An 18498-nucleotide genomic window follows, 5' to 3' on the forward strand; every position below is an offset into this window, starting at 1 on the left:
CTCCCAGCTCTGCATCATGTGCAGATGATGCATGGCACAACTCTCCTCCATGCTGAGCTGCTGGGAATGGAGGGGTGGCATCTCACTGTGTGCCAGGGTTCCCAGAACGCCGGCAACCACTTCTCCCTCCCTAACCTCAGCACAGGCTCCTGGGCTTCTGAAGACATTCCTGAAGTCTGGGTGTTGGAGGAGAGAGGGTCTGGTCTGACACCACCTTGAGGGCTGTCCCTTCTGCACCCACCTGAGGGCTCTTCAGGAAGCCGCTGGCCCCTACACCTTGGCAGCTTCTGTGGAGTGGGTCTGATTTACTGACTCTGTAGAAGGGGAAAGGGGTGTTTTGGGGACATGGCTTCATGGGGTGCCAGTTATTGGAGTTGGCATCTCTCAGAAGTTCTTTATGTGTAGGGGAAAGGACACCAGGAACCTTCTTCTGAGGTAGGGGAGGGAGTAGCCAAGGTGTTTTTAGATATGTCTCATTTATCTTAGCAAAAGGGACTTAATGGCAGCAGGGCTCATGAAGAGAAAGAGGGCTGCTGTGGCTAGAGACCCCAGGACCCAAGAATGTGGTGACTGAGGAGCAAGGGTATAACCCCAAATTGCTGGGGATGGCTGCTTCCCCTCTCTACTACACAGGGCAGGTGTGGAATTTGTAGGGACACCATTCTGTGTTTGCTGCTTCTTGAGACAGAGGACTTCAACTATTTTGCGTATCTTGAGAGGCTGAGAATTACCTACATTTTATAATGAACAGGTGGCCAGAGTGGCTGGATTATCCCTTCACCTCTCCAGATGCCTGTCCCTGTCTCTTCACAGGATCTCACATCCTGTCAATTTTAAGCTGGAGAGAGACATGCAGAGATGACAGGGAAGGTCCCTGTGCCCTCCTCCTTGGTTTCTGTGGAGGACCAAGATGCCTGAGTTTGCCCGACACTCCAGGGCCTCTACTCCGCATGCCTGCTTGCTGGCCAGCAGTGGGCCCCATTCCTTGTGTGGGTGAGGACCCCATCAAGGCCCATGCAGTGACCTGCGCTTCCACCTGGGTGTAGGCAGGCTCCTTCCCCTGCTGTTCCTCATCTGGCCAGAAAGATGAGCCAGGTCTGTACAAGGAATGAAAGATACTCTTGAAACACTGATAAGTCAGAAGTGACAGTTGTATTCTCACAGGCTTTTCCGATCCCATGAAACATTTGTCTGATATGTGTGTATAGACTTATACTTGCAAATGTGCTTAAAATTTCTGGAAGGGGACACCTCAAATAAATCGATGGGCAATGAATTTAAAAGGATAAATGGGCGATTTTCACTTCATTAGCGCAATTCAAAAAGTGGGCATGGTTATGGATGATTTTGAACTTTTAATTTTCTTCTGTTTTCAAATAAAGAGTGAAAAAAAATTAAGAATAAAAGAGGTCCATAATCTGATTGTTCCTTCCCAGGTTAATAGATGGCCTGGCACAATTCCTGACACTCCGCAAGTCCTTGGCACATACAAACTGAGTATTTCAGGACATAATTGAAAATGGTCAGTTCTTTCTACTTCTTTCAATCTGTTGGCTTTCCAACTGAAGGTGGAAAGAAAGCACTCATAAGAACATGGCTAGCAAGTACTGGGTCCCATCTACCTTGCCTTCCAACATTTTCTTTATATATTCAGTAATGTTAATGGGACAGTTACTCTGTGCTGGTTCTAGTGAAAGGTTCTGGGACACAACTGTGACCAAAACAGATGTGGCCCCGACTTCATGAGACCCCAACCTGGTGGAGGAGATAGACAATAAGAAAATAGTAAAATGATAACTGTCTAAACTGTTAAGAAATGACAGTGTTATAAAGAAACAGCAAAGCACGATAAGAAGGAGTGATGGAGAGGCACCATGGCCCAGGAGCAAGAAAGGGCCAGCCCTGTGGCTCTGAAGAGCGAACTGCATCATTTAGCACAGCTGGACAAGAAGACATAACCCCCTCCTTCCAGATTTCTGCTTCTCTTGGCCCTGGCATTGATAAGCCTCACCTCCTAAGCACCTGGCCAGAAAGGGGTTTGCAGCCACACTCTCTCTGAGATGGAGGGGTGCTGCCTGCTCCGGTGGCCCTGAGATGCCTTCAGGAACTAGTGCTTCTGTCCTTGCTCAGGGCCTGCTCCTTGAGAACTCAGAGAACAGCAGGAAATCAGACATCTGTGTTCAAATGACGCGACTTGTAGCTAAGGCGGCCAGAACTGGCCCCGGGGGATGGCATGTTTTGTGAGGAAAAAAATCCAACAATAATGTTTATCAAACCTGTCTCAGCAACCACCACTGTGTCTTCCAGCTTCTGGCTTGCTTGTGTTCATGTTCATTTTCTTTTTCTCTCTGCAGGCTGTGGAGACCAACTTGGCTTCCAAGGACAGCCACTGGGTCTTTGTGAATGAGGTAAGAGCCCCAGAATGGAAAGGGGTGCAGATTGCACTGAGCTGCCTGCTCTTTGAAAAAGCCCACGATGATCCTTCAGGTTCAATTTTGACATGGGGCACTGGAGTGAATTCCAGGGTTCCACTGTACCAAGACAGGAGGTCAGAGAACCTGACCTGCTGAGATAATCATCTGGAGTAGGTAATAACCAGGGGAAGAATCTAGACCAAGTTTACCAGGACATCAAAAATGAAAAAGAAGTGCTATCAGGCATTAGATATGCAAGATGAGGCCACCAGTCAGGGGCCAGGGCCCTAGAGACTAGGGCAGGTTAGGAAACAAAAAGGAGGTTGAGGCAAAGAATGAGGAGCAGACAGAAGTGGTCGTCCATGCAGGAAACTGCAGGTGTATGTGTTGTGTGAGTGTGTGCGTATAAGAGCAGCTATGTGTAATGAAGTGTCTATGTGGAAGTGTGTTGTGTGCATGTGTGTGCACAAGTGTGTATGCATAAGTGCATTGTGTCAACATCCCTGTGCAGCTAGGTGGGGGCAGGGATCCTTTTAACCACATAAAAAGGGTGAAAGAGAAGCATCTCCCATGCCTAAACCCCCCCCCCCCCACTTTTTTCTATCATGGAAAAAAGAGCCGCAGCAAGGTTTTTCTGCAGCCAGGTCTGACCTTTGCCAGTTTCAACCTGTCTCCCGCTGTTGCAGATCTTGGGGGGAGTGGCTTTTCACCACAGCCACAGCTTTGCTGCAGAGTCCCTGTGTCCGTGTGTCCATTTTGGCAGCATGAGCTGGCCAGCCTGTGCCATCCACATTTGTGATGAACAGGACTGGCTGGGATGGGGTGTCCTCGTGTGTGCTTTCATCAGGGCTGCCCCTCAAACAACTGATCAGTTTTTAACTGCCTCATTCTAGAAGAGGCAAAGTTTATTACATAGGTAATTTGTTCTTTTCTGATACTTGTTTCTTCATTAGCTCACACTAATGTGAATTATTTTAATAAATTTGCAGGTAGTACCAGAGAATAATTGTTAGCAAGACCCATTTTTCAAGGTCTTCCATCACCAGTTCACATCTTATTGGCTCTCCATCCACATGGGAGGTGTGTGGGGTCACTGTCCATTTACCTCCCAGCTGTGGAAGGTTGTGCCTGCCCGGGATCGGGAGAAGGCCCAGCCCCTTCCTCACGCTCAGAGTCTGCTCAGATTCTCCTAGGGCCTCTGGAAGTTTTTATCCTCTGCAGGTTTTTCAGAGTCTGGTTACCTTTGTTCCAGGAAAAGGACATATTCGTGTACTCTTGAAGGCAAATGTCTGGCACTGGATTTATATTTTTGGCGGCTCCTTCAAATGGGATATCCTGTGTCTCTTAGTTGCCAGTCTTCAAAGGGTGCTCCTTCTTGATGTTTCTAACGTGCTTCCTCTCCCCTTCCCTGCCTATCCCATCCACTCCAGGCCCCTCTGTTCCCTTGACTCCCTCTATGGAATGGAGTTCATGTCAGAGTGGCCAGGGGAGGCGCCCTTGGATATTGCTGGTGCCACCAGGAGGAGAAAGCTGTGGCACCCACCTGTCAACCACACTGAGTATCCCTGCCCAGGCAGCAGCATGGCCCAGCCATGGTGCCAACCCTGTGCACATCCTGGGCCAAGAGTCCTCCTTTAGAAGTGACCTCACCCTCTCGAGAGCAAAGGGACCACAGCCAGTGCTTCTTGTTCCTAAGACAGTCATGTACAAGCCTCTTTCAAATACAGAACCACAGACAGGTCATTACCCAGTGCTTTTGTTTATCATATTTTGCTTATTATATGTGATGGCTAGGATAAAATAAGGTGGGAAGAGTCAGGGCAGGCGCTGGTCGCTCCAACGTGGGGACTAGAATTCAGCAGCTGCACAGTGGACTCATTTTCTTGCTTCCTCAGCTGCTCTCTACTTTTTTCAGAGCTGCTTATGTATGGGCCTTCACCACCACCAGTCTTTCCTCAAGGAGACCCTGGTCCCCAGCCCTGCCCTATTTCCCTCATTCCTTTCAAACTTCCCTCATTCCATCTTCCGACTTCCCTGTCTGCATTTGACTTGCTTAATACAAATTCCTGGTTCCAGAGAAACCTTGCCATGATTTTGTTGGCTTGCTCTGTGTCAGACTTTCTTAATACACCCCCCTCACGATGAGTACTGGAATGGGGTTTAAGCCGGGTTTAACCAAAAAAAAGAATAATTGGGATGTGGAGAGGACTGGTGGGCCTCTGTGACAGGTGCTACAGGCCTCTGGGCTCCACTGTCTGGACACTGACAAGCAGATATGCTTTGGGGTATAAACTATATTCTTATCGACTGATTCAGTTACACACTAGCTTGGAGCAAGGTGGCGAGCAAGTGAACCATTCATGAAAGTGGCCTCTTGGCTGTGAGTCCCTTAGGTCATGGGTGAAGTCCAGTTATGCTGTGCAAGGTATAGCTCCTACTTTGAAGCTAGGTCAATGCCCAAAGGCTAGAGCAAGTTGCTTTGAAGACCATTTGATGAACAGTGATCCCATGTGGCCTCCAAGGAAAGACAAAGGCAGCAATTAAGACCTCTGGGACGGAGGACACTGCTCTGGTTTGTTCACTAGAAGCTGCCAGTTCAGGACCGGCCAGACCTCACTGTGCATGTGAGAGGTGGTTTTCTGAATCCTGAACCTTTTGGCAGCCAGCCTGACATGCTTCCTCTCTGTGAGGCCTCCGGAGGACCCATATGTGCCAGTGGTCCCTCTGCTACAGTGACTCACGGGTGTCCTCAGGGCCAGATGGAAGCTAGACACTGAGGAGAGTATCCTCTGAGGCTGAGTCCAGGCACGAGAGATGCATCTGATAGCCTGGCTCTTGGGAATTTTGGGGAGAAAACTTTTCTATGGAATATGAATATAACCTCTCTGCTTCTTCCAGAACCGACTTTAGTGGGGCCTCATGTTAGATTGGTTTTTCTAGACATGGCTGTGGTTTAAGATGCTTAATAGTGATGTAAAGGCATGCATTACTCTGTGCTTAGTTCATTGTGCTCAGTGAACAAATCTCTGCTTGTGCTGTGACTCAGCAGGTCCCAGGAGGATGTGGGGAGGTGGGTTCTAAGGAAAGAGGAGGTACAGTTGGCAGCCCCTCAGCCCCCTCACCATGTCCCACATGCCTTGCCTCCGAGCTCAGGGCCAAGAGATTCAGATGCTTTCTTGCCAGCTGCAAGGAAGCCTACTGTCCACCTCTTGCTCCGTGTGTCTCTCTCTGAACTCATCATCTTCCCTCTAACCTGGTTCTCACTTAGCACTCCAGCCTCAGGGACCAGTATCTTTGTCCTCTGGTTACCTCCCTAGTCGATGCAGAGCAGCAGCCCACGTGGTGTGCCCTGCCACAGAGCCCACTCCAGGATGACCGCAGCAACCCTTGGCTCTCTTTTGCCCCTCCACTCACTTTCCCTGTAAGCTGGTCAGTGCGTCGCTGTTTCCTTTTGCTGACTCTTAGCCTTCGCTATGGTATTCCTTTATGCCTGCTCTGCCCTTCTGAATCTTTGATAATCAAGGATTACCTTTTCTGCACAGTCTGACAAACATCACCTCTGCAAAAGGTCTTCCTGGATTTCCCCATCATAGTTATTCATTCTCCTGCTGCCCTGTATGCTGTCTCAGCAATTCTGGGTCGGGGGCTTGATGTATGGAGCTGACTCCCTGAAGGAGTCAGAGGACTTGTGAGGGCTGGACTTTCTGTCAGGTCCCTGCTGGAAGGTCTCACACACAAAGGAACATGCTGGGTTAAGCCTCCTGCAATTGCATTTTCCTCATGCTTCCTTACCTTGACTCTGTGTAACTGCACATGGAGGAATAGCTATTTACTGGCACACTAGTTCTTCACGGGCTTGGAGAGCTGTGATCCAGCTCTGAGTTACAACTGATAACACCCTTGTTCCTTGCACTCCCTTTCTGTGCACCTGCATTGCAAGTCCCCGTGGAGTATAAGCTGTTTCTTTGAGGCACATGCATGTTCCTTCTGACCATGCGTGAGGACACTAGCAGGAGGCAGAGCAGTCAGGGAGGAGGGCACCAGCTGGCTGCTTACAGGAGTCTTCAAACTGTGCCGGGGAAACACGTGTTCTGCTAATTCGTAGGTGCTTTGTAGAAAGCCGATTCTGTGATCAAAGAGGGCGGATAACTCAAACAGCAAGTAGCAGTTTGTCCCCTGTAGGCTTCTTCGGTCTGTAATCCATGCTGTGCTTTCCAAGGATGACACGGTGTGCCCTGTCCGCCACACCCACTTGTATTTCAGTTATACTCGTGTGCTTTTTCTTGGAACACAGACTCACCTCTGTGCTGCACCAGGTCCTTGATAGGCAGTGGAGTGTCAGGACCCAGAGGGTGGGGTTCAGATTCCTCCACATGACATATCAGGCTGTTGGTGAGCTGTCGTATTCTGAGCTCCCTGGTTTTAGCTCCTGCCACCTCTTGTTTCTAGAGTGTTCTGACCAGACGCTCTGAGAGCCCACCTCCCCAGCGTGGGCCGGCCCCCGTCTGGGCCTCTGCTGGCCCTTCTGCCCGGGGTGCTCTCCTGTTGTTTCCTATCAGGACCCAACCCCACCATATCATTTTCAGGGTTTGCCACCAGCAGAAGCTCCTTGGGGGTCCTCTGGGTGCTGATCTTGAACTGCTCTGCAGGGGGATCCTCCTGACACCAATCCAGAGATTTTCAATCTTCTCTACCCCCAGTGGAAAGGAGATTAGGCTACACATGTGCAGTGTGGGGGGAAGAAATGCTAATGCACTAATTCAAGAAGACAAGAAAAATGGACCATGGTGTGAACGCAGACTCAGACAGCGCTAAGCAATCTCTGCTTGGGACACAAAGAGAGGGAGGGAAAAGGATTTAATTTTTTTCCTTTCTTTTATTTGAAGATTTCAATTCTGTTTGGATATTATGTCCCTGTACCATTTACTGTCTGCAAAGTTAATTTAGTAACACTCAAAAACAATTACATTTGTGGTAATTGATTTACTTGTTTCTCTCCTGAGCCACACTGAGGAGTCGCTGAGGACAGGGACCACATGTTACCCACCTCTGTGATCCCACTGGGAACCCAGACCAGAGTAAGAGATGCCATTTATCAGCTATTAGATGGGGCCAGACACTGTTTACCAGCATCATTTTCATGATCTGTTTTTCACTTAAAAATTAACACCTATTCTGAGGTTTAATTCATGTATGCTAAATACACGTATTTAAGCGCACAATTTAAATCTGACATATGTATATTCTCATAAAGCTGTAACAGTGATGAAGACAGTGCATATGTCCATCACCCCCAAAGTAGCCTTTGTAACCCTTCCCCCCCCTTGTCACTTCTCCGGGTAACTACCAATATGTGTCTAACACTATAGATTATTTGTATTTTCTAGAGTTTCATATCAATGGAATCATTTTTCCTCCTATTTTGGTATGGTGATTTATCTCCACGTAATTATTTTGAGTTGATCTTTGTTGCATTTATAGCAATAGTTCTTTTTATTGATGAGAAGTATTAAATTGTTTGGATATACTACAATTAGAATATCCATTTATCCATTGAGAGAGGCATTTGGGTTGTAGAATTTTTGGTGATTACAAATAAGATTGCGTGAACACCCATGTCTACTATTTGTATGGATATAGGCTTTTATTTTTCTGAAGCACATATTTACAAGTGGAATCTAATTGGGTTTTATTGTAGATGTATGTTTACCTGTTTACAAAGCTGTCAAGTTGTATGAGAGCTTCAGTTCCAATGCATCCTATTCAGCCCTTGGTATGATCAGTGATTTTTGATATTAATCATGCAGTGGTGTATAATGGTCCCTCATTATGACTGTGATTTTCATTTCCTAGTGGCTAATGATGTTGAGAGCTTTTGTGTATTTATTTGCCATCTACATCTTCCTTAGAGAGAACCTGAGGTAATTGACTTGAGACTTTTATTTTTCTTTAGTGCAATAAACTTCCCCTTATGTGATTTAATGACATTTCCCAAATTTTGATGTATTGTGTTTTTGCTATTCATTTCAAAATACTTTTCATATTGCCTGTTGATTTTTTTCTTTGACCTATGGTGTTTAAAAGTGTGTTATTTGGTTTTCAAATGTTTGGAAATTTTTCAGATATCTTTGTTTTTTATTGATTTTTAATTTAATCCCATTGTGCTCAGAGAGTTTAGTTTCTAACACTTGAATCCTTTTACATTTATTGACTCTTATTTGATAAGTGTCCAGTATAATGTCTTTCTTGGTAAGTGTTTTACATGCACTTGAAAAGAATATGTAATCTGTTGTTTTAAAAGCTCTATAAAGGTCAATTGGGTTAATATAGATGATAGCGTTGCTTATGTTTTCTGTATCCTTGATGATTTTTTGTCTCTTTGCTCTATCAATTATTGAGAGGTATCAAAATATTCAACTTTAATTGTGAGTTTGTTTCTCCTTGTAGTTTGTTGCTTAGTATTATTTCAAACTTTTCTATAGAGGCATACATGTGTAGAATTTTTATTTCCTTTTGATTCATTGATTCATTATCATTACTAAATGAGCTTCTTCTTCTCCTTCTGAGTTTTTCTCTGCCCGAATACATACTCTATCTAATATTGCTATAGCTACTATAGACTTGTGACTAGTGTTAGCAGAATGTCATTTCCCACTCTTTTACTTTAACCTACTTTTTATTTATGCTTAAAGTGAGGTATATTTCTTGAAGACTGTTCATACTTATGTCTTGCTTTTTATGCACTAGAATATTCTTTGCCTTTTAATTGAGGTGCTCAGGTAATTTACATTTAATGTGATTATTGAGATTGCTTGGAGGTCTGGAAACCAAATGAAGAAATTGTTGCAGGGAGAAATTAGAGATTTCAGTGCTCCTGTCATGAGGATGTGGTAGCCTGGAAGATGAATGTTGGGAAAAGGTTGGGGACCAAGTCCCCAGGTATGTCAAGTTACTAGGATTTATTTTTACAAATTAGAAAACAAACTTACGAGGATTGACTTTTCTTTTTAAAGATTTATTTTTATTTATGTATAGAAGAACTAGGGTGTAGGCCTGAGGTGCAGGGGTGAGCAGATTCACCAGAGATAGAGTGTGGAGCAGAACAGGTGGACTGACTGAACTACACTGCTGAGAGGAGCCGTGGGTGAGACAGGAGAGGTCTGCTGCACCGAATGGGTCAGCTACCTGGCCGGGGATTGACCTCATGATGCAACAATGGCTGCTGATAGCTTGATAGTGCTGAGTCTTAACATAATCAAGTGACAGAGTCATGATTTGAACTTAGGTGTGAGTAACCCCAAATTTAACAAATATATATTCTATATCACATGGTCCCTCTCACCATCCCATTCATACATAACTTAACTAAACATAAACTGAATATATGTTTGAATTTTTTTTTCACAATTTGGAAGTGGTAATATAGTTCTTGTTGTGGAAGTCTTATTATAAAATTTTCATTATTACAAGGTTTTATCCTTTTTATATTGTTTTACATATTAGCACCTTATTTTGAAATCTCTAAGGAAGAGGTGAAAGAACTCTCCAAAAGCTCAAACAAGATAGTATGTGTCATTTGAGTAAGATCTAAAGAGAACAAACCATATTTACCAGAGATGTACTTCAGCTCATTAATCAGAACCTATTTTCCTCTTTTAGCTCCCCAAGAATCTGTAAGACGCCTAACTTTTATCATTGGATATATGAGGCAATTGTGCTCATATATGATCACTATGCAGCCCCTTGCAAAGTCTCAGGGGAAGGCTGCACAAACAGCAAGACGGGTGCAGTGCTACAGATGAGTCAGAGACCCCTGTATTTTAGAGAGGACTCTGGGAGCACAAAATGGATACGATTTGACCTCAGTGCTTAGTAGTTCCCTGACTTTGGACAGATTGTTTTGCTCTCTTCATTGATCCTTAATTTTCTCTCATCTGTTTAGTAGAATTTATGAGAGCCACCTCATCAGGCCATAATGATTAAATGAGGTAACTTACTGTAGGTGACTTGGCACAGGATCTGACATATTGCAAACACTCTTAAAAGTTAACTTTTCTTTTTAACAAATGATGGATGTCCTGTGGGAAAATTCATCTTTAGAACTTAATCAAGGAAGCACCAGAATTTTAGCAGCTTGTAGAACAGACCTTATAAAGGATTCAGGGTGTGGAGACCTGGCTTGATTTCTTATCTGGACGAACCTGAATTGAACCATTTGTAAATGTACCTGGGGTTTGCGGGGATGCTAGCTTCCTTTTCTTTTCCCTTCAAACACCTATGCAAGAAGATGTACTTATATACAATAGAATACTCCTCAGCAATAAAAAAATGTAAACCCATGTCATTTATGGCAACATGGACGGAGCTGGAAGGGATTATGGAAAGTGAAATAAGTCAGAGTGAGAAAGACAAATACCACATGGTGTCACACATAACTGGACTATTGTAAAACTAAACAAATGAACAGATAAACTTAAAAATTAACTCTGGAAAATTCATTATAGAATTTGGGAATCCAGATTAAGAAGAGGGAAGGGGAGGTGAAAGAAAGGTCAGGAGGGAGCACAGTGGACTAAGGGGCTGGGCTGCAGGTGTTTTGGTACTGAGTAATAACACATGAGGGGGAGGTATGTTCCAAAATTACAGCCAACAATGTACACCAACATTACCCCAGTTTAAAAGAAAAGAAAAAAAGTATGCCGTTATTAAGATCAACTCAAATTACCACCCCTCCTTTTTGCAACACCTGTTGACACCTTTCTCCCAACACTAGGGAGAACTCAGGTGTGATTCTTTAGTGATTCTCCACTACTTTTTCCATGTCCTGTCTCTGTACCAGGATATATAAATCTTTTAAAAAACTATTTTATTGCTGTAACAATTTTTGTAGCTCTATAAATTTCAGATATACAATGTAATTCAGCATTTATACATGTTACATTATGATCAGCACCAAAAGACTAATTTCCATCTCTTGATGATCTATCATTCACTTACCATAGATGCACTGAATACTTATCAATCACTAAGGATGCACATGAGAATTTGAATGTTGTGTTCTTCACCCTCCAAGAGTGTTTGTACCATGGGTGAGAGACACGGCTTTGCGGATGACTAAACTGCAGCTAAACAAGACTTGTGGGAGTGACTACAGACCCTTTGAAACTTGCCATCAAATGCAAACTCCCTGTCGCCAGATCCTTGCATTGCTATAGAATCAAACTCCATGTCTTAGACATGTATCAGTTGTTCCCAACAAATGTATTGTCGTTTCAGAGTTTTGACAGCGAATGCTTGGGAAAGGGTGTGCTGACACTTAGGGAGTTTTAAAAATAGCTTTAATTACCACGTGCAGCAAGTGTATCTGAAAACTAAAGGTTAATGTCTTTACCTTTCTGCATTCCTATCCATCGCTCTTTCCCACAACTGGAGTCTGATGGATTCAGATGCACTCACAGCTTGTGCCAGATAGACCCTATTATCTGTGCCTTCTACCCTATTATTACACCTCCTTTGCAAGGCTGTATAATCATCATGCATTGCACAGAGAGACATGAAGCGTGTGTCTGTGAGACAGTCTCTCTCTCTCTCTCTCACACACACACACACACACACACACACACACACACACACACACAAGGTTGCTGCCTTCACAAACAGCATGGAGGCCAGAAGGCTCTTGGTGAACTTCCAAGAAGGTCCTTTCAGAGCTTAGCTAGGGAACAGAGATGGAGGCAGGAGATAGCACAACTCATAGAGTTTCTTATGAAATATCTTAAATGATGGTTGAGGGCTTATAAAGAACAGCAGGCTAAGCTTTGGCTCTTTTCCATTGTCTCACATCAGAGGATTTATGTTCACTGGGGCAGTATATCTCTTAGAGTTGATTGAAGGATTTCAAATGAATATCAAACACTTCCAAAAAAAAGACTAAGGGAACTGTAATTGTCAGAGATCAGACTTAAGATGTAGTTTCCTACAGTCCTGGAGACCAGTTTGTCAGCCGCTGAGGTGATGAGGGGCTGAAAAGTAAGACACTGGCTCTGCTGACACTCCTTTTGGCAGGTACAGTTCAGCTCTTGATTGAGAATGACTAGAGAACCCAACTTGTGTGACCAGTGGCATCTGAACCCCTCCTCACTAATAGATTTCTGCTTGTTTGCTCTTTGCATGGAAGAACAGTGAGCCCTGTAGTTACCCTCAGAAACAAGGAAATTCACAGTTGAGCACCTACTATGTGCCAGGTCCTGTTTTGGAAGCTTTATAGATATTAGTTCAACACAAGTTAAAAATGTCCATGAAATCCCATTGAAAGAGATGGTAAGGAATTCAGTCCTAGTTATAACAGCATCAATTCCTCCTTGCCTTCAGAATTCCTCTGCTTAACATGGTTACCATCAATCATAGGAAGATTTTTGTGGACACTCAGGAAGTTATGACCCACTTTGGAATCAAACATGAGTATGGTGACCTGGTTTTCTCTTCTTGAGTTTGGGAGACTCTACCCTTGGGGTTCAACCTTCCTAACTCACCACCAGCCACTCCTCTCTGATACACCACCTTGGGAATAATGTATACTAGGGTAATGGCAGACATATAGGCCTCTCCTTGTCCTTCTTCATGTCCACAGTTAGTTTCCTGGCTCAGGTCACTATTCTCCAAGCCACTGAGGCTGTCCAGTCAACCATTGTTGGCAGCTTACCTATTTAATGGAAAAAAAAAAAAAAAGTCCTGGGAGAAGACAGAAGACAAACTTCTAGAACATAAAGTGTTGTTTACCCCTGAGTGAGTATGTGGGGGTGCATGTGTGGCAGAATGGAGGGACAAGAATAGAAGGGAAGCAGATAAAAATTTTTCTAATTGTTTCTAATTCTACAATACTAAGTACTACAATAGTAAAGCAAAATACAAATTAATATACCAATAAATTATCTTTTCTAATAGCTTTCTATATGTAGTTGGTTTATTTTGCTAAATTGACGTTCTGCTTAGCTTTAGTCCAACTCTCAATAATATCTAATTAACATTTTGTCATGTCAGTAAATAGCATTTGAGGTAATGTTAAATGGCCTTTTAATAGCCTGTCATTTGGAGGAATCATAATTTAAGCAAATCTCTATTTTTTTGAAACTTAGAGTAGTTAATGCTAATGTAAATAATCTGCAGTCAGCTCCCTAGATCTCATGATGCCTCTCTGATAGCTTATTATTATAAAAAATATTATTTCTAAGTATGGAAACTCTGAAAAAAACACAGCTCTCCTTTCATCTCATGAAAGGAGATGTCTATCTCATTCCACTCGTGTCTTGTGATCATGAATATAATCAATATTTTTCACTTGTGTCGATGTTATTGATGAAAAAAAGACTCACCCCATGGTTATATTAATTAACTAAGTGAAACACTTTAATATTTATTTATGATGTCTATTTCTAATTTTGGGACTTAGTTGCTCATGCCCTTTGTGTAGGTGTTTTAGTCTTTATGCTTCATCCTACAATAGCCTTCTGGGAAAGGCATTATTAACACTAGAGTATAGAAAATAAAGTTGAGTCTCAGAGCAGGTCTCAGGTGTCTCAACTGTATAAAGATAAGCAGTAATTTTAAGCTCTAGTTGGTTTCATTCCAAAGCCCATGACTATCTTCACATTATACAGCTTTTGAACCTGCCCAGTCCTAACTTAGTGGGAGATATGTGTTGATTTATGTCTTTTAAGGGTTGACATTTCTATACCAAATCAGGTAAATTTTCCAGTTATTAGAGTTACTCATCTTGATTTCTGAATCAAAACTTGGTTTTACAACCAAAACCAAAGGACAGACTTTTCTGTTAACTTCATGAGCAAAGTCATGAGAATTCCCCTAATTTTTATCCAATGAAAGGAAATGAACAGTGTCAAGGGGCCAATGGGAAATAACATAGAATGCCTTCTTGTTTAGCAAGGAGCTTGTGGAAGACCCAGCTCTGTGTGATCCTGCTGACCGTCACCCCCGCCCCCACCACCAGTCCCCCACAACGATGGCTTACAGTGAAGGAGCAGGACTCTTTATACTTTTGGGGAGTGAAAGGTGCATCCAAGTTCTCTTATTTCTCAAAGAAATATTCCTCACTAAATCCTTTTTAGCTTGACTGTTTTGATCTTTTTATATATTCTGCATGGGCAAGAATTTGGGGAGTCAAGAAACTGATTCTAAGTTATTTCCCTTGGCCAATCTGCATGTGCAGCAAGCACTTCACTGTGGAATTTTATGCCATTAAAGCTTGATGCCTCCAAGGGAAATTCCAATTGAACAAAATGGTTCAGTTTAATATCAAATGCCATTTCCTCTCCCAAATATTGGCATCAGGAAAAGGAGCTCTATTACCTATCAGTGTTTTGTCCCTTCAGCCCATCCCACACAGTGAGGGAAGGATGTATATTGCAGAAGAAAAGCAGACAGAGCAAGAAGCCACAGCACTGAGTGTGTTCACATTGGGACATGAAATTAGTAATCGGAAATGACTTGGAGTAGAAGATAGTAATATGTGGACAAAGCTTGGGGTGGGGGTGGAATTTACTGCCTTTGTAATAGCAAGATCTTTGGCTTTCATCTTGAGTGGCCTGAGGAGTCACTGGAACATTTTAAGTTGAGTAGTAAGGTTTTAGAGAAACCACCTGACTTTTGTGTGGAAAGTACTCTCTGGGGATGGGATTGAAAACAGAAACAAAGGGAAAAAATGCTAAAATAATGATTATCCTCATAATGATAATTGTGCACATGAGAATTCACCATGGTTTCCTATTATCCCATATAATCTCTCATTATCCCCTACTTAGAGATAGTAGTGATTTGGACTGGTATGTTAAGGACAAGGAGATGGTGAGTTTTACACAGATACTGGAATCTTGAATTTCAATCTGACAGACTATGCGGAAAAGAATGACAGAGAGGGTGAATGTCTAGACAGAGAGTAAGCATCTAGCAAGTGTTTAATCCAAGAGACAGAAGATGAGAGCTTTATGGTGTGCCTGAGGTGAGTGCCTTTTTTGTAGGGAGGTTTGAATTTGAACCCAGGTCATCTGATTCTAGTGTCTATACACTTATTTTACAAACTGTTGAAATATATTTGACACTATAAAAGCTGTGCTGCACAAACAATGAGTTGTAATTTGAAGTTTTAACATGTATATCTGTGAAATTATCATAATCATAATTATGCACATGATAATTCACCAAGGTTTCCTACTATCCCATATAATCAGTTTCTTCCTCCTCTCAAATGCAGGCTAACACTGATATGCTTTCTTTCACTGTGAATTGCTTTGCATTTTCTAGCAGTATATATATATATCTTTATGTGTGCATGTATAAGTATATATACACTCTAGGATATATATATATAAAACACACACACACGTATGTGTGTATATATATATATCCTAGAGTGTATACTCCTGTGTATTTGTGTGTAGTTTATTTCCCTCAGCATAAGGATTTTGATATTTATTCATGTAGTTGTATATATTGATGGTTAATTTTTTGTCTATGGTGTGAGGTAAAGGTTGAGACTAATTTTCATTTTATGTTATTTTTGTACTGATTTGTTTAATTGTTTCAGCACCATTTGATGAAAATAGTATCCTTTCCATTTCATATCTTTTGTCAAAAATTAATTGATGCTGAAAATCTAAATGTTTGCATCTGTTCCTGGACACTATTCTGTTCCACTGACTTATGTCTATCTTTACAATGCTACACTATTTTTATAATTGTAGCTTTTCAGTTAGACTTGAAATCAAATGGAGTGAGTTCTCTATCTTTTTTTTTTAAATTGCTTTGACATTGGTAGGTTCTTTACTGTTTCATCACACTGGGGCCAGGATGAGTCAACTGAGACACCAAAAACACAAAAGTTAAGGAGGTACTTACTCTTAAGTTTATGCAACTGCCTCATGCTAGTTCTGGCCTCAAATTTTCATGTAATTTTTAGAGTTAATCAGTTTTTAGGAAAAGCCTGTTAGGACTTTTACTTAAATTGTGGTGATTCTAGTGATAATCTGAAGGAGAATTGAGAGATTCAAAATATTGAATCTTCTGACCCATGAACAAGTTATGGCTTTTCATTTATATCTCTCTTCAATTATTTTAAAACATGCTTTAGAGTATTAATTGTACAGTATTGTTAAATTAATCCCTAGGTATCAAATATTTTTGATATAGTTGTAAATGGTATTGCTTCATCAGTTTAAATTTGCAGTTGTTTATTAACAACATGCAGAAAATACAATTGGTTTCTGATATTGACTTACATCATATAACCTAGAAAAACTCACTAATTCTAATTACTTTCTTTTGTAGATTTCCTGGGATTTCTACATAGATAATCATGTTATCTATGGATAACTATAGCTATACTTCTTCCTTTCCAATATAAAGCTCTTTTATTTCTTTTTCTTGGTCTATTGAACTCACTTGAACCTATAGTTTAATGCTGAATAGAAGTAATAAGGGTGGATATCTTTGCCTTTTTCTTGATCTTACTAGGAAAATTTAGCTTTCCCCATTAATTATGTTAGGTGCAGGTTGATCATAGATGTTCTTAATTGAATTGAAGTAGTTTATTTTTTTCCTAGTTTGCTGATGGGTTTTTTTTGAAGATAATCGGGAGTTTGTTTTTGTAAATTGCTTTTTATGCATCTCTTGGGATAATCATGTGGTTTTTCATTTTTCATTCTGTTAAAATGAAAAAGCAAATTGATTCATGGGAAACCAACTGCATAGTCCTGAGATAAACCCCATTTATTACTGTTTTTTTTTTAAATTGTTGGGCATTAGCTACGATATTTTAAAATTTTGTATCTATAGTTATGAGGGGTGTGAGTCTATAGTTTTCTTATCTTATAAAACCTTTTTCTGTATTTGTTATCAGAGTAGTGCTGAATAAGTTTGGATGTGTTTCCCTCTATTCAATTTTCTGAGAGTTTATGTAGAGTTGATATTACATCTGCTTTTTATGCATACACAATTCACTAGTTTCATTAGTGAAACCATCTGGGCCTGGATGGCCTTAGACTTTAAACAAATCCAATTTCTTAAAGGTGGATATGAAGATATTTAAACCATGTATTTCTTTCTGTGTAAGGTTTTATAGTTTGCACCTTTCAAGAAAGTTACCGTTTCATCTAACTTTCTTGTAGTTCTGATCTGCTCATGATAAAATCTCCATCTTTTGTTTCTCATTCTTTAAAAATGTCCTTTCCATGACTTCTAGTTTTCCTTGTTTTTGATGAGAAGTCAACTGTCATTCTTATCATTCCTTTCTGTGTATTGGATCTTTTCCTTCTGGTTGCTGTCAAGATTTTCATTTTCTCTTTGATTATTTCAAAGAGAAATTATTATCTCTCAAGTTTAAAAAATGTTTGACCATTATTCTGTCAAATAGTTTTTTCTATCCTTCCCTTCCTTTCATGTAGTCAAATTACACATATATTAGGTTGCTTGAAGTTCCACTGTTCACTAATTCTTGGTTGATTTTTTTTCTCTGTCTTTTGTTTCTCACTGTGATTCAATTTAGAGACTTTTTGTTTTGATACTTTCAAGTTCACGTATTTTTCTTCCATAATGCCTATAATCTGCTGTTTATTTATTCTGGAGTATTTTTCATTTCAGATAATACATCTTTTATTTGTAGAAATTCAATTTGTATTTTTATTTCTGTCCATATTATGCACAAACTTTCATCTGCCTTATTGAACATATGGTGTGTATTTGTAATATTTATCATCTCTCTTTTAATGTCCTGTTTTACTAATTCTGCCATCTGTATTATTTCTGGTCCTGTTTCTATTGACTGATTTTTTCCCCACATTATGGGTTGTATTTTCTTTTTTATTAATACCTGGTAATTTTTGATTAGATACCAGCCATTTAAAGTTTTAATGATTGGTTGTTTGATTCCATTAAGCACCCATCTTCAACCCACCACATACCACCCCCCCCCCACCCACCCAAACCTTCCTGGAGGTTGAAAAAGCGTCCCCCCTCCCCCCACTCTAAATCCCATTGTGAGTCAAAACTTCTCCAGGGCCCAGGCCCTCACCCC

The 18498-nt window shown here is 41.3% G+C and overlaps 1 protein-coding gene across 2 annotated transcripts in view; it reads left to right on the top strand.

Moving 5' to 3' along the window:
- The window catches only part of GRID1 (glutamate receptor, ionotropic, delta 1), a 563561-nt gene that overhangs the window by 344890 nt on the left and 200173 nt on the right, over window positions 1–18498 (top strand). For both annotated transcript variants that reach the window (XM_004680682.1, XM_012723971.1), the window contains exon 5: window positions 2355–2408. In XM_004680682.1, the coding sequence (XP_004680739.1) occupies window positions 2355–2408 (54 nt within the window). The remainder of the gene's footprint in view (window positions 1–2354; window positions 2409–18498) is intronic.

The sequence above is a fragment of the Condylura cristata genome, unplaced genomic scaffold (assembly GCF_000260355.1).
Source record: "Condylura cristata isolate star-nosed mole 26May11 unplaced genomic scaffold, ConCri1.0 scaffold00011, whole genome shotgun sequence".
In the NCBI taxonomy this organism is placed as follows: domain Eukaryota; kingdom Metazoa; phylum Chordata; class Mammalia; order Eulipotyphla; family Talpidae; genus Condylura; species Condylura cristata.